This window comes from Vombatus ursinus, unplaced genomic scaffold (assembly GCF_900497805.2).
Source record: "Vombatus ursinus unplaced genomic scaffold, bare-nosed wombat genome assembly UNPS02000580.1, whole genome shotgun sequence".
Lineage (NCBI taxonomy): Eukaryota > Metazoa > Chordata > Mammalia > Diprotodontia > Vombatidae > Vombatus > Vombatus ursinus.
In genome coordinates this window covers 2,905,193-2,930,637 of record NW_020940358.1, presented here as the reverse complement: position 1 = coordinate 2,930,637, position 25,445 = coordinate 2,905,193, and the positions used below count along the sequence as shown (strand labels likewise).

The 25,445-nt window shown below is 44.6% G+C and overlaps 1 protein-coding gene across 1 annotated transcript in view; it reads right to left on the bottom strand.

Annotated features, from left to right (window-relative positions):
* Nucleotides 1-3,124: 3,124 nt before the first annotated feature.
* CACNA1B (calcium voltage-gated channel subunit alpha1 B) overlaps nt 3,125-25,445 on the bottom strand; it is a 247,343-nt gene continuing 225,022 nt past the window's right edge. The window contains exons 38-46 of the mRNA XM_027849985.1: nt 24,216-24,324; nt 21,402-21,509; nt 17,346-17,443; nt 13,212-13,321; nt 12,338-12,473; nt 10,658-10,768; nt 7,482-7,689; nt 5,825-6,069; nt 3,125-3,936 (exon numbers count right to left, since the gene is read on the bottom strand). Coding sequence (XP_027705786.1) covers nt 3,388-3,936; nt 5,825-6,069; nt 7,482-7,689; nt 10,658-10,768; nt 12,338-12,473; nt 13,212-13,321; nt 17,346-17,443; nt 21,402-21,509; nt 24,216-24,324 — 1,674 coding nt within the window. The 3' untranslated portion in view covers nt 3,125-3,387. The remainder of the gene's footprint in view (nt 3,937-5,824; nt 6,070-7,481; nt 7,690-10,657; nt 10,769-12,337; nt 12,474-13,211; nt 13,322-17,345; nt 17,444-21,401; nt 21,510-24,215; nt 24,325-25,445) is intronic.

The window sequence follows — 25,445 nt, the reverse complement described above, 5'->3', positions numbered from 1 at the left end:
TTTCTCCTCTTCCCTTACTTTTCACCCAGTGGAGGAATGGCCTAGCCTAGGCCACTCCTCCCCACTCCACTCCTCATCACCTTGAGAAAGGATGCAGATGAGAAACTGAGGCTGTGGAAGTGACAATCAGGTCTAGGCAAGACTATAAATGACCTAACACCTTCTATGAAAACACAGCCATGGTACTGTACAGAATTTTAACTTTTTTTTTTTTTACTGTGAAAAGTAACACAGGAAAGATGGGGAAATAGGTGGGATGCTGGGGCTAGGGAACAAAAAACCCAATGCCCAAAAAAAAGGTCCTGCCACCTTTCACTGTGGGAACAATGGCCACATATGCCATTAGGGACTGTCTTTTGCTTTTTAGCTCCTTGAATTAAAATCCTCTGGCTCCTTTAAAATGCCAGAATGTTGTGCCTTTGTGTTGAGGGAAATGTATCAAACATTTGGTCACAATTATGCTGAGCCCCAAACAGAGAATCCAGCAGGTAAAGCCACAAAGTGGATGAAAGTCTTGTTCCATTGGTTGCTTCTGAGTGTCATTATGTTGCATAGCCCTAAGGGTTAAATTATACCACTCAACATACCTCAGCATACCTCTCTGCACCTTGTGGCACTGTAGTACATGCACATGCACACAGGTGCACACATACCTCAGCATACCTCTCTGTACCTTGTGGCACTGTAGTACATACATGCACACGCACACAGGTGCACACATACTTCAGCATACTTTGGGCACCATGTAGTGTGTCAAAGTTCACACATGCATTCACACCAAAGTTGTCTTTTAGTAGAACCCAGGGATGAGAACTGGTGGACATTTAAAAATAAGTCAACTACAAAAGCATCTGAACTTTTGAAATGTAAACACTAAAGGAAACAGTGTGAGGCCCTTGGTCTAGATACACACTTATTTTCCAGAAGACAAAGGGTTTTGAGATGCCTTCTGGGTAATTCCCTAAAACGTTCCCCTGTACAAAGCTTGCTTTGCAGGTAACTACCAAAGTTCCACTAGTACTAGTCTTTCCTAGCTTTCCGTCCCTCCACCTGTGCTCTATGGGCAAGACTAGAAGGCCACAGGTGCTGGTCAGGCTGCTCCAAGCAAATCTTGGCAGAGGCTGAAAGGGCCATCTTTTGGCCATAGGCTATGCTTTCCCTCGGGTGCAGAACTTGTGTGCTGCCCAGTAGCTATTCCCTCTTCTTTGCCCCATTCATCTCTTCTTCTGGCTCTTAAGGTACAAGGTACAAGAAGCTGCCCTGTATTCCACAGTGCCTGCCTTCCTCCTGTCCTTTCTGGAGATCTATCCCTTGAAGTTAGCCAGCATGGTACAGTGTAAAACAATGCTGGATTTCCAGTCCAAGGACCAATTAAAATCCCTGTTCTGCCATTTGTTATCTGTGGGACCAAGTCACTTAATCTTTCTGGGACTGAGTAAAATGAGGGAGTTAGGCCATATGACCTCTAAGATTCTGTCCAGGTCTGAACCTATTATCTTATGATCTTTGTCCTTTTATTGACCACCTTTCCCCCTCCCCAATCACTGTCTTCACTTCTAGCTACCCACTTCCCACTTTATCTGGAATGACAATTCTCTTCCCCCCTCCCCACCCCACATACACTCAAAAGTAGACATTCACTACCATCATCACCACCCCCACAGGAAAAAAAATAGATGTCTCATCCCTGAGAATCAGATTGTGAACAGGAGACAATGAACAATACTCTCTTACCACACTCAAAACAAACTATACACCATACAACATTGTCAGAACTTCTCCAACCAAGGGAATGATAGCCATTAAAAAAACCTGTTTGCTATTTACCATCCCAAGGTTTCTACCATACTCTCCATTGCCAAGTCTCTTGACCACACCCTCAGTGCTACCCAAGGATGGGGAAACCCCCCCCTTTTTTTTACAAGTTTGATTTTTTTTTCTCTCTTGATCTTAAACTTCCCATCCAACAATGTACAAATTATTATTTTTTTTGTTTTCATTAGTTTTTCCAGTTGGTTCCTGTTTTTAACAGTGTCTGCAAAACACACACATGGAGATTTCATACAGGACTCAAGCATGATATGCCTTCCAGGTTCCTTCCTTCCCCACAAGGCTGGATGAAGGAAAGCAGGAGGCTGCATTATCAATGTGAAACATTTCAAAGGTTAGGCACTTGGTAGTGAGTGACTGGAACAGTGGACAGAGTTTGTGGGACCCAGAATGACACTGGACGAATTCTCTACATGAGATAATTTTCCTTGTTTACTGTACAATTTACAAAAATGCACACAATGAAAAGTTAGTTCTAGCTCCTGGATGGATATAAAACCAATTACATTTACTTCCTCCCCCTCTCTCTTTTCTTCTCTTTTTCTGTGTCTCCCCTTCCCTGGGGGGGACAAAAAACAAACAGAAAAAAAAAAAGAAAGCATATCTAAACAAGACAAAATGGTGAGGGGGTGGGGCTGCAGTTGGAAAACAGAATCAGCATCTAGGATTCTTTCCAGATAGTCCTCAACAAGTTTTGTTTTATGTCCTTAGGGGAAGGAGGACTGAGCAGCTTTGTGTGGGATCTCTGTGGTGGTTTGGTGGTATAATGTATGAGTTGGCCGAGGTGGATATGTCAAATGAATGCAGAGAAGTCTGCAGGCTTAAGACACTTTGAACTTCAAGGTTTGGACTCCATGGAAAAGAGGATCTCTCTTAAACCATTATGTCTAAATGAATTCCCTTCCAGCCTTAGTTCTCAAGAGCTTTTAGGGAGATTTTGCCCCCTCATCACATATAATTAAACAAGGTAAGATATAGGTCTATTCTGGACAAGAATTAGACCTCCTTAAAAAAAAAAAGCCCAGATCACAAATACTATACTCCACAAATCAGGTCCATTTTATGTGGGATGAAGGTCCACCAATGCCTTCTTGGCCACTGATGTAAATTTCAAATGTATGTTATGAGACTCAGCAAGGCATCGGACAAGGGAGGGATGGAAAAAACCACATCCCTTAAAAAAAAAAAAAAGATTTTATTGATCTGTCCAGTGCAGAGAGAGAGAGAGAAAGACACAGACAGACATAGAAAGTCAAACAAAGTAGAAAGATAGACTGACACAGAGATAAAGTCAGAGAAAGACAAAGAGGCACAGAGACAGAGACATAGAGAGAGAAGAGTGGGAGAGAGGGGGACATAAAAGAGCAGCAAATTTCCCCCAAAGAGCAGTGTTGGGGTCAAGCTCCTTCCGTGTCATCATGCTAATTGCCTCTGCAGTCCCGAGCATGCCCGGGTTTGGGGGAGGGAGGAACCCAGCCTTCAGATGATAAAACTCATCAACTGTAACACACACAGACCTGCCAAGTTGGGTGTGTGCTGTGTGTTTTTGCCGGGATGCTAGCACCAGTCGTCTTCATCGGCTTGGTGATAATAACTCTGCCGGGCCCTGCTGCTGCCAGTGCCTGGGCCGGAACTGAGCCCCAGACTGCAGTGGTAACCATTGGGCACACGACGGAGATGGTGGGACTGGGATGTCAGAGAGGACACATAGGAAGTCCTCGATGAGCGGCCCGAGTTGGTGGCGACGGCTTCCTCAAAAGTGAGTGTGTCCTCTGGCAGGGCCCGGTAAGAAGAATCACTGTGGTCACGGTGCCCCAGATAGGGGTCAGAGCCAATCCGAGACACTGGGGTTGGCGGCTGGCTCAGAGAATCCCTCTGGAGCAGGGTGTTGTGCTCAGAAAGGCCTCGACTGAGCCGTCCCGGGGAGAAGGTGGGTAGGCTGGTCTGGAAACCGGTGAAGTGGACAGGCGAGGAGTTCGCAGTCTTGTATGTGATGCTGGGACGGGGGGTCAGAGGTGTCTGGGGGAGCTGCCTCCTCCCACCACGGCCCGGTGTACTAGCACCAGATGTTGACAGCAAGGGGCTCCCATTAACTGAACCACTACCCTACATGAAAATTGAACAGAGCAAATCAAAAATAAAAACACAGACCAGACAGACATAGAGCCACACAGTACACATAGAAGGTTTGGGGGGAAGGGCGAGGGGTTGAGGCGGAGTGGAGGAAAGGAGACAAGCAACAGGAGCAGAAGACAAGCCCAGGAGCGCCAAGGCCCAGGGAATGAGGGAAGGGGCGATGGCAACACATAAAACCAAAGTATAGACGACCACAGTTAAGGGAAGGGAAAGTAAAAAAGCGATTTGAAAAGAGATGTAAGGTGTTGAAAAGTTAAAGCCAGAGAGTGACCAATTAAAATAGGAATATCTGCCCCACCTGGGAAATGCTGCAGAACAGAGACTGATTGACTTACTAACAAGTATAACACCAGAATAAACAGTAGACTAGATGAAGGGGTGGAGGCGGCGGTGGGGCTCAAAACAAGTTGCCACTCTCACTATCATCAGTGTGAGCAGCTACATCTGGGAATTGTGGGGAAAGGGTGTGCCCAAGGTCTGCTATTCTGGGGGAAACCTGCTATAGAAACACCCTTCCTTGCTGGTCCTAGGGCCAAAATGGTTGCTTCTTATAATGTCATTCAATAACTGCTAAAAAAAAAATTTTTTTTTTAAGTTTTTAAAGCTTTGATTTTGCTATCCCTTGATGGTTCACAAAGCTGTGACAGCTGCTGGACTTGTTTTTCTGGGAAGGTAAAGCTTTCCTTGAAACTAAACATTTTCCTGAGGGTAATAAGAGGAAATCTGGGACTTTCTGTCTGCCCAAGGCCATTTGGGACAAAGAGAAGTAGATAGGAGTTGGCCATTATGGATGGGCTGTGAACCCTGTGAACAATGGGCTTTGTTACTGGTCCATAGGAAGGCCCTCTGGCCAGCCTCCCCACAGACTGTATGACTGCTGGACTCAGAAAGAGCTGAGGGCAGAATCTGCACAGGAAGGGCTGAGGAAAAGGCTGATGTCGGATCCATCACAGAAAGGTGAAATCCAGAACTAAGAAAGATGGTTACCGCCAGTTTCTCCACAGAAAGGGTAAGATTTAACACTGGAGGGGCTATGGCTAAGGGCAGATTCCTCACAGACTGGCTGACAGCCAGGGCTGGGGACATGGCTGAAATGTGATCCCCCACATAAAGGGTGAAAGAGCAGCTCAGGGAGAGGGCTGAGATCAGTCACCTCACAGAGGGAGCCAGGGTTGAGGAGGAGGGCTCTATCAGCTCTCCTGTAGCTGTAGCTACCTTTTCAGCTCTGGGCTCAAACCTCAGAGCATCCTGACACTTTGTTCAGGTGAGGTGTTGGCAGGACAGGACAGAAGTAGACAGAACAGACAGGTTGTGATAGGAGGGATGAAGGAAGAGGGAGAGAGGTGGGATTGGGCACTGATTGTGTTCTGAGGGGTCTTATCAAACACTCTTATCTGAAGAGAACAGGGCCCAGCCCCACCCCCTCAAGGCCCCAGACTTGGGCCTTGGCTGTTTCTTCACTGCTTTCCAGGCAATAGCTCCACTTGGTTGGGACAAATGTGGGACTTCATGAATTGACATCTTCTTGAGGCTCCTGGCACCAGAGCACAACCCAGGAAAGGGGGCTATAGTTCACTTAGACACCTCTAAGAGCTCACCTATGCATGTGGGGACCCAACAGTCTTATGTCTGGTGACATCCCTCAGGATAGGGGCAGGGGGATCCTCCTCTTTCCTCCCGTTCAGTTAACTACCCAAATCCTTTCTGCCCTGTATTGTTCAGGTTGATAACCTTTGCCATTGAGGTTGTTTGCTCTGTGCACAGAAGGGGTAGCACTTTACCAAACATGAGCCCCAGGCATGGTTTAATTCCTCCCCATTGTCACCCCACCCCTCTCCCAACATCTTCAGCCTCTCACCTGTCTATGGGGACCTGGCTCCTGCCCCCCAGGAGGTGATGTGGGACGACTCCCATTAGAGGATTTGGGCTGCGATGGGTCCCGGCTCCCAAAACGGTCACAAGAGTAGAAACGTTGCTTCTCTGAAGAGGAGGAAGAGAGCTGCTTCCGCTCCTGGGATCGCCCCCTTTCTTGCTTTCTCTCATGCTTACATGGGGCTGGACCTTCCCCTGATGGAGCTGCCATCCCCACGCTGTGGTTTGGTGCTAAACACAGGATGGAGGCACTCAGCCATGAACAGAGCAACTGGAGAAAGACATTTCACCCACCCTATTCTCACCCCCCCCATCCTCTATCTCATCCCACCAGTCCCATCATAATCCCCCAATCATTCACCTCACCCACCTTCCCCATTTCATTTACCCCATCCATAAAACTTAGCCTCTCTGGGCCTCGGTTTCTTATCTGTAAAATGAGACTGGAGAGTGGACTGATGGCCACTAAGGTCCCATCCAGCTTTAAATCTACGATTAACAAACGTAGGTTCCCCCCTGCTAAGACTTCACCCAACACCTCTATCACAATCCTTCCATATTCTACATTATCTACCATCTCAATCTCAAGCCTAACTTCTAACACAATCTTACCACCCACTCACCTCCTACCCCAACTCCTTTTTTATCCACTTTCCCCATCTCAACACCCTTTTCTCACCTCCATACCATTGCCCCAGCTTTACCCACCTTTCCCATCTTAATCATTTCTTCACCCAAGGAAGTCACAGACTCCCTAGCCAATACGTATGGCTTCCCTCAACATAGGCAAAGCCCTAAAGCGTGTTATCCCTCATTCCTAAAAACTAACATATTGTCTTTGCTCTTTCCAAAGTGGGTAACTGATCCAGGAAAAGTGTCAGGCAGTCCTTTAACCAACAGCCCTCTGATTTGATGGTGGGAGGCCAGCAAGCATAGTGGGAAAATTTTGCCTGCTCAGACCAGCCCCACAGGCACCTCTGTGCCTGGCACAGAGATATTCCCCAAATGGACAGGTTAATTCTTTTTTTTTTTTTTTTTGGAGAGACAATCAGGGTTAAGTGACTTGCCTAGGGTCACATAGCTAGTAAGTGTTATGTATCTGAGACCAGATTTAAACTCTGGTCCTCTTGACTCCAAAGCCGGAGCTCTATCCACTATGCTACCTAGCTGCCCCAACAGGTTAATTCTTACAGCATGTGAACTCTGCACAGGTAAGAGGCATCAGACAGACTCTTTGGTGCCCCTCCAGGCCATAGCTAGTCTGTCCTCTTGTTGCAAATATAGAGTCACTTCTCAATTCTAGGAGTTCTTTGTAGGCCATGAGAGTAGGTCAGATTCTCTCCCTTCCTTCCCGGGACCCTAGTTCAAGAGGAGTTGCATACAGTGACATGACTTGCCCAAGGACTCACAGGTAGTAAGTAGGAGAGCTGGGATTCAAACCCAAGTCTCCTAACTACAAATCCAGTGTTCTTTCCACTATGCTATGCCATTGCATATATATGTTCAATAACATATGGACACACTCTTTGTAAAGTACTATACAAGCATGTTTTTTTAAACCACATTATAGGTGCTCAATAAATATTTGTTGAATGAAAAAAATTATTAAATTTTTTTTCAAAAGAGGAGTTGTATAGACTCACCCCCATCTCCATCTGCTGACTGACTAGGACATTTGTCCAAAGACTTCTGCTTCTTATCCCTGCGCCGGTGACAGCGATGATGGTGGTGATGCTGAGGCTGGCCTGCGGGCACACGTTCCAGGCCATATTCATAAAGGTGTGAGCCATGTGGGCGCTGTGGGGCCAGGGTGGAGATGGAGCGCTTCATGGGGCTTGTGTCTGGAATGGGCTGTTGGGGGGATTAGGGGAAGACATTGACTTGTTAGCCAAACCCATTAGCTATTAGGGGAGCAGAGCTAAGGGAACAGATATAGGGTAGGGAGGAAGGAGATGGGCAGAGGAGCATGGAGGGACAAAGCTGAAGGGCTAAGGGAAGAGATATGGGATGAGAACAGGGGGAGAAAGGCTATGGGGCTGCTGGAAGGAACCAGACTCATCTGAGCCTTGTCTCCAGAATGTAGCCACATGCCCTCAGCACCCAGAACTGCTTATTATCCCAAAGTCCAAAAGGTTCCTTGACATCTGGGCAATGCTGAGTTCAAATCTATTCTCTTTAGCTGCCAATTACTATGGAACCAGGATCAACACCAGAATTAAAAGTTGCCCAATTTTATCCCATTCCCAGACAGGAAGTCCAGACTTTAAAATGGTTGGGGACCAAAAAGTAAAGTAGTCAAGGAAGGTTTGGAGTGGCTTGAGTCCCCTACTTCTCTATTGATCCACCCTGATCTGGGTAACTGTGTAGGCAGGAGCAGAGCCTTGCTACAAGGCCCTAGAGCTGGTGTAAGTCTTTCTGAGGGGCAAGCTTTCACCTTTACCCTTAGATTCAGAGTTGTTTTTCCTTCTCCAGAAGCAAGAATTAGCTGGTCCAATACAGCTGAAGTCTCTGTGGCTTTGGATTAGGGAAAAAAGAGCTACACTCTCTTCTCAAGGGGCTGTCTCATCTCTGCTGGCCACCACCTCCCTTAATGTCCTTCCTCATGTGCTACACAGAAGGCCCTGACCCTCTAAGGGAAGATGATTCAGGAACAGCCTTACTATATCCAACCCTCTCCATCCAGTAAATGGAAGAAGCTAGTCACATAGAGCCAGAGTAGTGTGTGGAAAACTCAGCTTAGGTTAGTCAGGATATCATCTCTGGTCCCCCTTGCAGGCTTCTTTGGGGCACCCCCCACTACTAGGGGAGGCAGATTTTGGAGGCTATTTCCAGAGGTAAATGGCAGCCATGAGAAAATATGTGGAAACTGAGGGGCTCTTCCACAGCCCTGGGTAGGATGGAAAAGGGTTGGCCTGTGCTAGAGATCTTATCCACAGAGACCAATCAAAGATACCATTCCTCTTTGACTTGAGGACGCCAGGGCTGCAGAAACATCCTAAGCCAAGCGCTCCCACAAGAAGTATACCAAGCATGAAGAGGAAAGAGCTCAAGAGCAACAGGTCTTCATATATGCAGAAAAAGAGGCAATATAGTTTAAGCTACATACTGCTAGGTAACTCCCAGGCGATCGCGCTTGGCTCCTCTGCACACACGGTGGACAAGATGAGGGACAGAACAGCCAGTGGTAAACATCAGGGCAGATGTGCGGCAGATGTACGGTAGACAGACAACAGGATGAATGAGGGGAGGAAGAGGGGGACGGGAGGGAGGAACCAAGAAATGAGGAGGAGAAAGGGGTTAAGTAGAAGAGCAATAGGAGAACGAAGAGAAGAAATAGGGAGAAGAAAAGACATGAAAAACAATGGAAATGAGATTAGAAAATAGAAGTACAAAAGTCATTTAGAGAGAAAGAGAGAGAGAGGAGAGAGAATTCAGAAAGACATAGGTAGCCATCAGATGCCAAGAAAGAAGAAAGAAGATTTATTAAGAAAAACTCCAAACAAAATGTCAAGAACCAGATACAATATAGGAAGGATGGGGTGGGAAGCACAAAGAGGAAAAACACACAGAGGGCACTGGTTATTCAAGGGAGGCTACAGATACCCAAGTATCTTACACTTCCCCAAGGCTTCCAGAGGTCAGGCTTCCAGTAGGATGTTTCTAGCTATAGCTCTGCAGAAGAAATGCTAATTGGCCACTGAAGTGATTGCCACTGCTCATCTGCCTCAGTGGGAGAGTGTGGCAGAGAGTTACTATTCATGGACCAAAATGTCATTTCAATCTGGTCTGCCCAGAACCCTACAGAGAAGACATTCTCCCAGCCCCACATCACATAGCCCTTGAGGTGGTCAGTTTCCCACCTCCTGTTATGTCTTTTACAGATCCCCCAGTGACCATGGACGCTTGGGTTTGTGGTCTCCCATTTCCTTTGGGTGAGAGAGGGGCCAATTTAGGGACTAATAACCATGGAATAGGGCTGTACTGTCATCTAACTCCTCTAGGAAGGACAAGTCCCCAGATACTCCCCAACTACTGTTAGGTTCAGTAGTTTACTAGTTCTGAAGCCTAATGGGAAATACACCCAAGGGCTCCAGCTACCATGGCTCACCATGACTACAGAATAGCCATCACAGAGCTTAAAATCAGGGCACGCTTTTGACTCAGTCTTTTGGCTTTAACAGAAAGTCAAGTTGTCTATCCCATGCCCCACCATTGGGGAAGGAGCTAGGTAAGCCTCTCTAGAAAAAAGGAAAAGATAGCTTTATGTGTTCATATATGTAGATGTGAGGATATTAAATGTAGGCTTGCACATAATTATTGCGAAGAAGAAAATATTTATGGGCAAAGTGTTTTCTTTAAAAAAAAAAGCAACTTTCCAAACTGAACTGCTTTGGGAGAATCTTTTGGGGTATCAGGATAGTTTCTGGGCTCTCTAAGCCAAGAGGCTGAAAACTATTCCTTACTCCATGCTTAAGGTTTCCTGATCTCTCTTTTTTAAAATTTTTTAATTTTTTTTAAGGTTTCCTGATCTCAAGAAGTAGTGTGAACCCTGGTAGAAGATTCTGGAATGGAGGGATAGCACAGGGCAGGTTCAAAGGTCCTAGAATCTGAAGTGCAGACATTCTGGGATCAGCCTTAACAGTAAGTTGACTTAGGGTTCAACCAGGCCTGTCCCAGAATGTCTGTCAGTGCTGGAGAGTGCAAGACAGCCTCCTCCTAAAGATATTTGTGAACAAAGAAGTCTGAAGAAAAAGATGTATCTCTCTAAGCTAAGTGAGTCTGAGTCTACCCTTATATGCACTCACATCTATGGACTCACCTGCATCTCTGCGGCCAGGCGGGGCATGGAGGCTGCTCGGCCCTGGCTCTCCAGCCCAGGCTGGGGTTCACCACTGGAGACATCCTGGGCCATCTCTTGCATCTCTACAGCCTGAGGGAATCACAGTATTAGGTCAGCAGCCAGAAGTAGTCAGAATCCCATTCAGGGAAGTAATGTGTTGAGGTAGGGCAGAAGAAGCTGAGAAGTGCTCTGAACTAGTCTAAGAAAATCACTCCCTTCACCCAGAAATACCACCAACCTGACCCTGGAGAGCAAAGCAATGTGCAGAACACAGACAAGGGGAGGAAAAGATTCACCCTCCCAGATAAGAGATTTGGGTGGCCTGCCACTGAGGTGTCTTGAGATGAGCTTTGTGGATCTGTTCTTAAAGAAGCAGAAGGCTAAGAGACAAAGTGTTCTCATGGGGGAGGAGTTTTCTGGTGGAGACGGGATGTGAGCTGATAAACTGATGTCTGTATCTCCATCTCTCCCTACACGCATGCACACACACACACACACACCTATATACAGTCAACCCATTCCCATGTTAGCAACTGCCTACTGGACATCTCTATCTGGATGTTCTATTGGAAATAAATCCAAAATAGAATTCATCATCTTCTCCTCTAAGCCTATCCCTTTCCCAAATTTTCCTGTTGAAGACATCTTATTGATCTCAGAATCATCCTTGATTCTCCTCCTACCTTATAGCCTCTATCCAATCAGCCGCCTCCATAATATCTCTCTTATCCATTTTCTATCTCTCAACATAGCCACCTTCCCAGTTTAGGTTCCCATCATCTTGCCTGAACAATACTAGCCTCCTAATTCTTCCTGCCTCCAGTGTCTACCTTCTCTAATATATATCCATCTTCCATATTTAGCTGCCAGATTCATATTCCTAAAGCACAGGTCCTAACACATTACTCCACTGACCAAAAAATTCTTGGTGGTTCCTTATTGCCTCTAGGATAAAATACAAAGTTCTCAACCTGGAATTTAAAGCCCACCACAATGCAGCTGTCAGACTTATTTAAAATTATTTTCCTTATTGACTCTACATTTCAGCCAAACTAGAGTATGAGCTATTCCCTGAACTAAATATTTCCTCTCTCACCACCACATCTTGGCATAGACTGCCACTCTTGCCTTGAATGCACTCCTCAACATCACCTCTTAAGACTCTTTAATTTTCTTCAAGGCTCATCTCAGATGTCACCTGCTATGTGAAGCCTTTCTTGACCTAGTTTCCCACCCCACTCCACCCATCCAGTTAGTTTTATGTCTTTAAATTAGCTTCTACTTATTTATCTGAATACACACAGTATCTCACCCAGGAGAACGTAAGTTCTCAAGGGACTGGAACCATTTCTATTTTATTTTAGAATGCCTAGAATCCAGCTCAGCATCTTATGCACAGTAGGCTCCTAGAAAACATTTGTCAAGTTGAATCAAATGGCAATTATATTTTGAAATACACATAGCTAATAAATAACCCAATGCACATAAACATGCCCTGCACACCAAGGAAGGCATGCACTCTGTATACTGCCAGTCACACCTCTTTACAATTGTTGCCAGTAGACCTCCAAGGTGGAGGAAGCACTACTACTCTGGCTAAGAGGACAAGGTATCTACTGGGTCCCCTCCCCACCCTCTTCCCCCACCGCACACCCTCACTTGTTTGCTGGGTTGTCCCACAGGAATTTCTGCAGAATGACCACGCTCTAGGGGCATTCTGGTCTCATAGCAGACATCCTGGGTACGCTGGGTGCCCCATGAGACAGATTCCTTGATGCCACTCCCTGGGTGTGGTCTGTTGAAAGACAGAAAAAAAGAGGGAAAGCATCTGAGACAAGAGGTTAGAAAAAGACTAGACAGGAAGAAATTATCAACTCTGGCAATAAATTTGGGGATCATATGGCTATCTTTACAATATGGTTTTTCTTATGTCACTTTTTTTGCATAGCTATTTCTCATACCAGAATATGTCCCTGGTAACTGGGTGGGAAGTGACCTAGCATATGTGATGAAACCACTAGCATTCTGTGTGGTGTCAAGTTGTATTTGAAAATGTCTTTCCATGACACATCTTCCTATCATGGGCTTTGGAGTAGGACTGACTACAGGAATAATTCTACGTCCCATGATATTATCTTTTTTTGAAGTAGAATCAGACCCTTCTTTCAAATCTTTTCTATTCTCTGTCTTTTTAGTGTGCTATCCCTTTTTCTGAGGACTGAAACTCAGAAGCGAACTCAAGAAACAAGTAAAAATCATTCATTCTACAAGTTCAGGGGTCTGCTCTTTCCATCATGGAATGACCTTTTCCTTAAAATCTCTCCCTCCTCAGGACTCCATGAAGCTCTCCTTTTTCATATATTGTGCTTATAGACTTTCTTCCAGATTCAGCACCACAGACAGCTCTGTGTTGTTTCTAAGAGTGTAACACCAAGGAGGAGGAAGAGCTAAGGTAGAGCTAGTGAGACTCCTGTCCTGTTACTATCTCCTGACACAGTAGCTCTGCAGCCTTCAGACAAAGCCCGGTACTCACAGGGCTCCACCATTGCTGAGAGAGGTCGAACTCTTCTGTTTTAAGAACACTCTAGCACCTCGTAGCACAGCAGGTTGGCCTTGGGTGTGGAACAGAGACACAGGACCTGTCTGCAACAGAAAAAAAGACATGCAGGGGTACTGGCAAAGGCCTTTAAGGGGGAAAAAGAAGACATAACTTGAATCCTAAGGCCAACTGGCCAAGAGTGGAAAGTTCTATGCCCAGACTTGGCCAGTTAGTAGCTAGAGAAAACGCAGGTCCTAAGAAAACTGATGACTCATTACAAAAGGATCCAGAGGGAGGGGTGCATAGAAAGGTACTGTCTACCTTGCTGTTTTAAATATCATCTGTACAATCCTCATTCAGGCTACCCCCCTTAGTCTGTGCAAATACACAGAAATTCCATGCTACCTTTTGGACTCCAAACAAGTTTCAAGAGTCAGGCAGGTGTACTTTGGCCAGTCTAACAATGATATGCAATGTAAAATACCAGAGGAAAAAAGTGGGAATAAGGTAGTGGCTCCTAATGCTTGCACCTTGGGGCTCCTTCAGGGAGCAGTGATGGATCCCCTGGATATCTTACCTGTGGTATCCAATGTTGTGCGGAATGGGGACAAGAGTTCTACCAGGAAAGATAATAGGCCATAAAATCAGAGATTTGAATGGAATGACGAAGCCATCTAGTCTAATGCATACCTAAATAGGAACCCTGTCTATAATATCTCAGGCAAGTGATTGTCCAACATTTCCTGGAAGACTCTGCAATGATGGAGAATTCATTATCTCCTGTGAGGGACTGTCTGATGTTGGCAGCTACCAGGTTGGGCGCTGTGGCAAGGGTAGGGTAAGATCTGGGTATTTTGGAAGTCGAGGCAGGGGCTGTGGTAGGCAGAGTCGTGGTGAACTGGGATGGGCTGGATACAGAGAAGCCCTGAGGCAAGGGGCGGTGCCACGTGGGAGTGGGATGGCAGAGGACTGAGTTCCCTTTGCTTAGTCCCCTCCCACATGGCACCGCCCCTTGCCTCAGGAGCTCTCCTATCCAGCCCATCCCAGTTCACCACGACTCTGCCTACCACAGCCCCTGCCTCGACTTCCAAAATACCCAGATCTTACCCTACCCTTGCCACAGCGCCCAACCTGGTAGCTGCCAACATCAGACAGTCCCTCACAATCTCCTGAGGCATCACCTTTAACTTTCAATAGTACTAATTATTAGGAAGTTTTTCCTTATATTTTAATTTTTTAATTTTTTAAATTTTTTTTAGTTTTTCCTTATATTGAACTGAAATGTACCTCTCCAACTTTTACCCATTGCTCCTAGTTATGACTTCTAGAGAAAGACCAAATGAAATCTCTCTTCCAAAGGACAGTCCTTCAAATACTTGAAACCACCTATCACATCTATTCCTAACACTTCTCTTCTCCAGATTAACTAGACATCTGCCTTTCAACTGGATGTACAACAAGGAGGGCCTACCCAGGCTTTTAGTTCTTATGTGAGTTAAAGGTAGAGAAGTCTCTTCATAGGGTACTTGATGGGCCAAAACTCTGTGACCAACAGTCTACAGTATGTAAATTTCCATACTAGATTATTAAGATGTAAGTTAAGTCAAAGATAGAGTGGCTTATCCCTGCCCCATCTCTGAAAACATGCCACCCAACAGGCCACTGGCCAACCAGAAATAAATGAGAAAAGAATTTAAATAGATTCCTAGGCTTAACTTCTATAGTAAGGTACAAAGAGATGTTAAAGACCCAGGGAGATCTCTAACTTTTAAAGCTGACATACAACAAAGACAATCATATTCTCTTCTATTGATTGGTCTTCTTTTTCACCATTCTGGGTCCCATAAAACATGTCTAAACTCAGAAAGAATTTCCATTATACCCAGCCTTCCAAATGATCAGTCTGAGCCTAAGCAGTGTTGTCTCGGTGTGGGAGAGATAGATCCTGTGTGCCTATGTGCCCAGATACCCTAGCAAGATGGTCTCTAATGTTTGTATAGGGAATAAATACATAGTGTATGTCTGTGTATCCTGAGGATGTAACTTTATCTCTAAACTTAGCTTGGATGCCCTTGGAGGTCCAACTGAAACTTTTATACTTTCAATATCCCTTTCCCTCTTTTGACTTCTTCCTTGGAGCTATACACATTTCACATCTACCCTAAGCTACCTCACCATCACCACCACCACCACCACCACCACCCCCCTCCCAGTGACGCAGGCTTGAAACTGGTTATTTTTGACTCTTTCCTCTCTTCTGTCCCTCACACTAAGTTAGTTGCCAAGTCTTGTTGACTTATCCTTATAAATGCCCTACATACATCCCTTTGTCTTCGTATCCATGGCTACCTCCTTGGTCTTTGCCCATATTACCTAAATCCTACATTGTGGTTATAGCCTCTCAGTTGTACTCTTTCCCTCCAGTTGCTTCCCATCTTTAATTTAACCTGAATAACTTTGCAGATTAACCTTCCTTAAAACACCACTTTCATCATTGTCTCCCTTAACAATAGCTGTTCATATTTCTACAGTGCTTTAAGGTTTGTAAAGCATTTTCTGTACAACAATCCTGTAAGGTAGGTAATAGAAGTGTTGGGACTATTGTACATGCGAAGAAGCCCAGGCATGGAATGATCAAATGACTTGCTCACAATTACACAGCTAATAAATCTCAGAGCTGGGATTCAAACTCAGGTTCTGCAAATCTAGTCCACTTTCCACTGTATCATGTTGCCTCCCTTCTATCCAATCTCATTTCCCCCTCCTCCCCAACAGAAATGTTCTGCTCAGATAGCCTAAACTTCTCAATATTCCTTGAATGGGCCTTTGAATTTCCAAATTTAGACTTTCACTTATATTCTACTTTCTCTTCCAAGTCTTTCAATCCTACCTATCCTTGAAATTAAATTTAACTTCGTCCATGAAGCCTTCCCTGACTTCTCTAGCCCCGACTAAAATCTCTTCTCTGCATCAATAGCTATTTGGATTTGTACAATACATTCTACCATTTAATTATAAATTGCTTCATATTAATGACTAAGTTAGTGTCTTGTGTGCAACAGGCTTGTGTCTCCAGCTAAACCATAAGCTCCTAGAGGTTGGGAATTGTGTGTTACACTTCTGTATCTCCAATAATGACAAGTACATTCTTTTTCCTTCCCATCACTTACTCTGCTGTGCTTTAGCTAGGATGTAGGCAATTTCTCCAAATCTAGTCTGTTATATAATTAAGCTACTCAGATAAGCAGGATATATGCTGATTCTCAATAAATCCTTATTGATTGGCTGATGAAAGGGTCCAGGTTGGAAAGAATAGATGGGAGAGGAAGAAAAATGACAATTGCCTGTAAGAACCATAGTACAGACAAGTTGCAAACTGTCATAGGTAAGTTGTACAAGCTTGTCAGATGAATGCAAATAATATGTAAACACATAGAATATTTGGAAACTACATGGTAGCCTATTTTGTCTATCACTCCCTGTTCCGATCCCCTGAATGTCATCTTCTTGAAAGCAAGTATTATTTCATTTTTGTCTTTGCACCCCCAAACCTAGCTTTAAACACAGTAATGTTTGATGAATTGAATTGGGTGCGGTCCTCAAGAAAATCTGGTTGTTACCAGCAATCGGTTCCCTGAGGGCAGTGTGCAGTACTTGGCACTATGAGGATATGTCGTCAATAGGAGACAACAGATCAGCTCTAAACCAAGTCTAATGGCATCCTTGATTTTGCCACCAGCTGTGTGCTGGGGGTAGGGCAAGCTGATGGATAGAAAGAGCCCCATGTGGAACACTGTATATAATGGACAGTTCTTAGTTCAGCCTTAAGGCCAGGGTCAGATGACTGCCTTCAAGAGCCTAGGAAAGTCTCCATGCTGAACCATGTCATTCATCACTTTCCTCCCCATCACTCACTTTCCTGGGGTTTAGCTAGGATGTAGGAGGGCCTCCCAATCTAGTCTTTCATAAAATTAAACCACTAGAATAAACAGGATGCATACTTGAGAAACGTTGCTGATCAGCCATTTGTAATCCTCCTTTTCTTTTTTAATTCCTCCCCTTCCTGATTCCTAGCATGTTCCCCAAGGCCCCCAGGCTTTCTATCCTTGGTATCTAGGATATGCCTACCGGAGGCTGGTGACCTTGGTCTCGGGTGTTTTTATTCTGCTTGTAGAAGTCAAAAATCATCAGAGCTGCGTAGACTTTTCCCACAGTCATCTCATCAGCTGGAGGCAGAGATGGAGAAGAGGAGGGGCATTGGTAAGGTTGAAAGGGAAGAAAACAAATACATTGTGAGGATGGGGGAAGAGAGAGCAGGAAAGTCATGGAGAGTGTGGATTCAGAGAGAAAGCATAGAGAAGAAAAAAAAAGGAAAAGCAAGAGATAAACAAGGTTCACACCAACTTCCTCCCCCTTCCCCAATCTCAATTCCCACAAACACTAGACCCACAATGAGTCCACCCCCAAAGAGGCCCAACTTTTTACTTATCCAATGATTCGAATCAGGAGAATATGGGGCCAAGGTCACTATAGTCCTCTCTTCACTTCTTCATTTCTGTCAATGGCATCACCATTCCCTTCAGTACTTAGGTTCCGGACTTTGGCATCATCTCTAATTCCTCTCTCTCTCTCCTTCCCCACCTTATAGCAATTTACTAAATTGTTTAGACTCTTCTTTTTAATTGATTCTCAAATGCTTTCCATTCATTCATTCCTTCATCCATCCATCCATCCAACATTGATTTACCTTAACAAAACCCTAATCTTGGCCCAGGCACTCATCACTTCATGCTTGGATTAATGCAATAGACTTCTAGTTGGCCCCTCTGCCTCTAGTTCCTGGTCAAATGTGTTCTGCCCATGTCATCAAAAGGACCTTTCTTCAACATCACATTTCTGCACTGTCCTTCTCCTGTATCAAAACTAAATTTATTTTCCTAGCTTCTAAAGCTCTCTATTATCTGGCCTCCATCTTCTCTATGCAATCTTATCTCCTATTCCCTAATACTAGTATTTTACTCCCCACTGTCTGCCATGCACATCAGAGTTATTGCTACCTTGGTGTACTTAATAAATCTGTGCTCCTACCTGGAATGCCTTTCCCTGGGAAAATCCTCCCTTTCCTTCAAAATCTAGTTTAAGTTTCATTCCTAACAGCCCAGATTGTTCCAACTCACACTGAACTCTCTCTTCATGATCTGCTGTAGGTTATTCATTCATTACTCATCACTAGGGAGACCTACTAAGGGCAACTCAACAAACATTCATTAAACAGCTACTGTGGGAAGAATTAAAAAAATGATTCTGAGGTTTGGGACATGGAAGACAGGGTAAATAAGTGGTACCACAGACAGAAATAGCAAACTCAGGAGGAAGAATAGGTTTAGGGAGAAAGAAAAACCTCGATTTGAGTTAAGCCAAGGTACTGTTGGGGCATTCAGATGTATTAAGTGTACAAAGGCCCTATGCTTTGCTAGCTGTGCTGTAGCACACACTCAGGTACCAGATCCTGAGTTGTCTTATCCAGTTTTCTGATTCTTTAGGCCCTTGATATATAGAATCATAGAATCTCAGTCCTGAGTGTGGCTTCTGAGGTCAGTGAGCCCAACCCACACAGGGACAGGAATCTTCTTTACAACAGTCCTAACAAATGGCTATCTAGTACCTACTGGAAGTACTTCAGTGATGAGAACTCCCTCTCTCCTAGGGCAGCTCATTCTACTTTTGGACAGCTCTAAATGTTTTTCTTAAAAGGAGACAAAAGTCTTCCTCCCTGCAATTTCTACTTACTGTCCTTTGGGGTTGAGTAGGACAAGTCTAATCCTTTCTCCACATGACAGATAGTGATCACACATCACCTTGCCGCCACCACCCCTCTTCCTCTCTCAGTACCTTAAATTATCTCTTCTCCAGGCTAAACGTTCCAAATTATTTCAGCTGATTTCATTTTCAAGATGGCTGTGGTGTAGTACACAGAGAGCTGATCTTGAAGCCAGGAAGACCTGGATTTAAGTCTTATCTCTGATCCATGCAGGCAGTATGACTTCGGTCAAGTCACTTAAACCCTCCACATTCTAGGCATTCTCTACATCTTTAAGCTGCAGAATAGATGTTGGCTTCCAATGGTAGAGGGAATTCCCTATACTACTAAAATCACAGGTCCAGTTCCTATCCCTTCTTTTACACTACAATCTTTCCATATGGGATAGTTTACCTTTGAGCACCTCTCTTAGCAATGGGCAGTGATTGCTAATCCTTCTCACAGCCAAGGCTCAATCTGGGCCTTCATCACTTCAAATCTGGACCTTACCTATATACCCCTAGTTGTCCCAGCCTCTGATCTCTCCTATATGTACTAGCAGCATTACCCTTGTAAGGCCCATTTTCATCCCATCACTCTCCTGCTTAATAAGCCTCTGTTGGAACCTTGTCATCCATTATATCAAATCCAAGATTCTTAATGTTCAAAGCCCTACATATCTTAGTCCTCTTCCTACCTTGCCTTTATTTCTCCCTGGGACCCTCTTTTGTTACCACAGAGATCTTCTCTGCTAATTTACTTTTCTCCTTTGTTGTTCAGTCATTTCAGTCATGTCTGACTCTTTGTGACTCCATTTGGGATTTTCTTGGCAAAAATATTGGAGTGGTTTGCCATTTCCTTCTCCAGTTCATTTTACAGATGAGGAAACTGAGGCAAGCAAAGTTAAGTGACTTGCCCAGGTTCACATAGCTAGCAAGTGTCTGAGGTTAGATTTGAACTCAGAAAGATGTGCCCCTGACTCCGGGCCCAGTACTTTATCCACTGTACCACCTAAATATTTGTTGAATTAAATTATAGTTATATAGACTATATAGAATATGTTTTGTTGTTGTTGAGTCATGTCTGACTCTTCATGACTACATTTTGGAGTTTTCTTGGCAAAGATACTAGAGTGGTTTACCATTTCCTTCTCCAGCTCATTTTACAGATGAGGAAACTGAGGCAAATAGGGTTAAGTGACTTGCCCAGGATCACACAGCTAGTAAGTATCTGAGGCCAGATTTGAATTCAGGAAGTTGAGTCTTCCTGACTTCAGGCTCAGCACTCTTTCCACTATACCACCTAGCTGCCTATTATTTCTTCTTACCTTCCAAACTTACCTGTTCCAGGAAGTTATCCATAACTTAACCCAACTGACTTTTCCACTTAAGTCTTTACCACTCAGTTTATACTTATTAATATGCACTTCTGAAAATGACATTCCCTGCTTGTTTTTCAGAACATGTGTGTGTTTTGTCCTCCCTGATTATGAATTTCTCGAAAGCAGACTATTTCTTTCATAGAACTACAAAAGTTCAGGGCAGCTAGGTGGTGCAGTGGATAGAGCTCTGCACCACAATCTAATAGTGGAGTCAGGAGGACCTGAGTTCAAATCTATCCTCAGGCACTTGATACTTACTAGCTGTATGAGCCTGGGCAAGTCACTTAACCCTGATTGCCTCACCAAAATAAATAAATAAATAAAAACAAAAGTTCAAAACTGAGAGGAATTTTAGAGGTCATCTGGTCTAACTCCTTTTCCAGTACAAGAATTCTTTTTTACTATATTACCAAGACCCTAAGCTTAGCATGACCATCCTGCTTCTGCTGCTAGTAAGCTCACTGCCCTTCAAGAAGGTCCATTTCATCGTTGGATAGCTCTGGTTGTTAAAAAGTTCTTAGGACATGAATGTTTTCTCTCAAAGTTCCTATCATTTTCATATCACAAACCAAGATTTCCTTCTTTTCTGAATATTTTCCTGGAATGAAGCCCAGAGTAGAAGCTCTCAACACTTTGTCTACCTTTTGAGAGGTGAGATTTACTCCTCACAGTGCCTAGTCTAAAACTATGTATATAGTATTAACAAGGGAGCAAGGCTATTGAAAGCAGAAAGAAGACCTGCATTCTGAAAGCAATACTAACTACACCAATGGGTCAGTAGATGAGGAACATCTGTTCTGACCTTTGCCACTGCTCCAGATCTAATTTCCCTCAGAGTTCTCCACCATCTATCATTTTCTTTCCCATGTCTGTATCTACTTCTTCCACTCTTCCTTATCTCATCCCTCTCCATCTTCTCAGCCTCTCCTTGGCAAGAATTCTTGAGGGGGGGGATAAAATGGTTGGGATGGGGGCAGTGTTGCTCCTCTACTTTCTTACTTACGTTTATGTGGTGGTACCAACAAGTCCAGTGTCTTCTGGGGCAGATTAGCCCAAACAGATGCAATCTCTTTCCTCAGTTCTGCATCACACTGATGCTGTTTCATCCCAGCTATGGATCCAAAGCAAGGAGAGGGAGAGGCAGAGAGAGGTTCCTTAAATTCACTCAGCAAGTGTTTGCCGAACACCTATTGAACAGCAGGCACTCTGCTATGTGCTAATGGGGACATTAAGAATCCCTGCACTCTAATAAAGCGTACTACCCCCCCCCCCCCCCGCTTTGTTTCTTGTTTGTGTGTGTGTTTTCTTCTGCAACATGGCTAATATGGAAAAATATTTTTTGTGACTGCACACATAATCAATATCATATTGCTTGCCTTCTTAAGGGGTGAGAGACAGATGGGAAAGGGAAGAGAATTTGGAGCTCAAAATTTTAAAAAAATATATATTAAAAAATTTTTAAATGTAACTGGGAAATATTTAATGAAATAAATAAAAAAAATCTTTTAAAAAGTGTTAACAATCTAATAGTGGAGGTAATTCAAAGCTAATTTTTTACAAATGCTATTTGTGAGGGATGAAGTGCTAGGAGATAGTAACCAATCGCTTCCAGTTGAGGTCATCAAAGAGGGCTTCATGGAAAAGGCACTATGTGATCTGGGTCTTTAAGGATGCCATAAATATGTGTTGCTTTGTGATGGACTGTATTTCAACAGGAAGATATAGGAGAAAAGGTATTTCACATGAAGAAAGAAGCATGAACAATGAATGAACAACACAGGAGGAAAGAAAGCAGAAGGCTGTATGCAGAATGTCATTGCAGTGCAGTTTGACTAGAGTGGAGATGCCCATGATGGGAAATAATATGAGATAAGGCTGGGAAATTAAATTAGAGACAAACTGTGAAGTGCCTTGGCTATCAAACTAACAAGTTTGGACTTTGTCCTGCAGGCACTGGGGAGCCATAAGGTTTTTAGGAAGGGGAGTGATGTCATCAAAGCCACATATCAGCAAGATCAATCAGTCAGCCTGTGAAGCATGGTTAAAAGGGGGAAGACTGGTTTAGGAAGCCATTGTAATGGTGGTAATGAGGCTCTGGAATGGAGAGAAGAGGTTGGATTCAAAACATAGAAAAAGAATTCACTGCTAGCCTCATAGATCTCCACCTGCCAGGAAAACAGAGGGTTCCCTCGAGCCTGATAGAAAGGTTAATAGTTTTAAAAAGACAGGACTGAAGTCTGTATCTTCCCTCATCTAGGCAGTGCATGTCAGTGAGACAAGGGGCTGTTCCATTCCAGCCATGCTCATTCACTACTTGTCTCTCCCACTAAACAGTCTCCCTCTCAGGGAGATCATTCTACCCTTTTATGAGACATGAGACACTGTAGGCATAGCATTCTCATTAGATGATCTCATCAATAGCCCAATGACAGGAGCAGCTAGATGGTGCAGTGGATAGAGCACTGGCCCTGAAGTCAGGAGGACCTGAATTCAAATACGGCCTCAGACACATGATACTCACTAGTTGTGTGACCATGGGCAAGTCATTGAACCCCAATTGCCTTGCCAAAAAAAAAAAGCCCAATGACTTTCCTTGCTCAGAACAAGGTAAAAGGGGAAAAGCCAGATACCACTTAGGAAGTGGAAATATTGAGAAAAGGCAAGCAGAAAGCAAAGAAGGAATGCCAGAGGCATTTCAAGTTGGGCAGACTGCCACAGCCCAGGCCTTCTCCAAGTTTCTTGGGAACTATCATGGTCAAATGCTGAGCTGAAGTTTAGCCCACATTCTCAATCTGGGCTTTGTGATTCTGAGTGAATCTCTTTTATCTTCCCCTGCCTTTCCTGCCTAGTGCTCCCTGGGAGATATGAGTGTGTGGGGGGATGGGGTGGGGGGAGGAGTTCATTGCCTCAAGAAAAAGAACTACAGTGTCCCAAACCATCTCATCTCCCTGTCTTCCATACCTTCGGGCTACACTGATTTTCTTTGAACTTCTATAGCCTTGAATTCAATATGTCAGAACCTAGCACTTATCACTCCCCTGTATTATTCTCTAATTGCTTCTGGTGAGTCTTGTACTCCTTGAGCAGAAAGTTGGCCTCCCTTACTGCCTCAAGCACAGTGAATAACATAGGTCTGGAAGTACAATAAATATAGAAATGTCAATTTTTTAGGTCAGAAATGACCTAACCTAGTTTGACAACTAATGGAAGAACTGTGTGGACATTTTCTTTTTGGAAGGGGTAGGCTACAGTGATATTCCTGTAAATGTCTTTTATCAAGCCATGCAGGAAGAAGGAAGCTCTTTCCCTGGTGCAGGGGACAGAAGCCCTGAGACAAAGACTGGGGAGTCTTCCTGTTCCCTCTACCTTGAATTCTTATCCATCCTTTAAAGTCCACCTTAAATGCCACTTTGTCCAGAACCTCTTTCCTGATCATTCCCCATCAATGATAGCTTTTCCTCACCTCAAATCTCATATTGGGCTCTGTTCTGTACTTCTCTTACACAATTAGAGAACATTGTGTACTAGAGATACTTCTGCATGTCATAGCCCCATTAGATTGCAAGAGCTATGATGACAACTCAGTATTATCTGAACTTCGTATATCTTACAGGGCTAAACATAATGCTTGGCTTACAATACTATTTCTGAAGAATAAAGTGAACTTTAGTTTTTGTCAGAGATTCAAGGATTGGAATACAGCTCAGTCCTCTTCTTAGGCTGTGCATAGGCAAGAATGGAGATAGATATTGTGCGGCTCCTTGCCCAGCTCCTGATTTCAGCACTGCTCAAGGTGTCAGTCCTTTAACCCCCTCACCTGGTGCAAGTTTGATGTCCAGAGCCGTCCGGATGAGGGCCATCAAGGTGGAAGTGAAGTGCACAGTCATGTCCTCATTGGAAATGGGCATGTTCATTCGTACCAGGCGCTGGGGAGAGACCCAGGTGTGGGTCAGGAGAAGAGCCCGGCCTGCCAGTCACCCTCTCCTCTGACCCTCCCCGCCTCCCGACTGCTGGCTTGAGGGCTTAGGAAAGGTTAAGCTTTGGTGCGCTTGTGGCCTGCTCTTCTCTCCCAGGAGCGTATGACATGGGCTGAGCTAAGTAGAAAGGAGGAGGTTTGCCAGCATTCATAATCCTCCTCAAAGCCAGCCCCAGAAACCAAAGGGCCAAACCAATACCAGCCTCCTTAGACTTTTTCTCATCAAAGGGTGAGAGGCTAACATCAAAGGAGACCTATTAGAAGTGCCTTTCCCCCAGGAAACAGACCAAGTCTCTGCTGCCTCAGTTGTACCTTCTGTCCCTCAAGTTCAATCCTGGAGAGGCTTCAGTTCTTCAGCAGAGGTCTGCCTTAGGTATGAGGCACCCATGACCTAGTCTCCCTGCCACTGCACAGGGGAGGCAAAGGCCAGTAGTTCTGCTTCTATTTCTAAACAGCCACTTTGGAAAGAGCCTGACCCCTGCCCCCCAGCTCCCGCCCAGGCTGGGCAGAATATCCCTGCTTTCTCTGGGTACTGGTAGTGGAAGGGAAGGCCAAGAGAGACACACATGTCTCCCCCTGAAGTCTTTGTGTCCCTAAACTTGGGTTGGTCAGGCTTGGCCCTCATCCCTACCGTCTTCTTAGGCATCTCCCTCGTTGGCTATATAGCTAGTTATTGTCTATTTTGGGTCATTTCTCCACAAGCAGAAGAAATGGGGTTTCCAGGCAGTTCACACAGGAAAGGTAAAATGTCTTAAGCCTCAGTTCGTACCAGTGACTCCTGGTTTGTTCTCTCCAACAACATGGTCATGCACTCCTTCAAGTTACCTTATACTCCCTGGCCACTGGCAGTCCTTCACAGAAGCTAGTAGTCTGTCAAACTCCAAGGTTTCACAACTGGACCTCAAGGTCCCTTATCTCCCCTTCCAGAGCATATGGGAGTTGTTAGCATTACTCCCGTGTCCAAGAGAATCTTCCCCAAATAGTCTCCTTGCTCCATGAGCCAGGCTGCTGCCTCCAATACTAAAAGCTCCCAACTTGCCTGTCAAACCTCCCAGTCATGACTCATTCCTT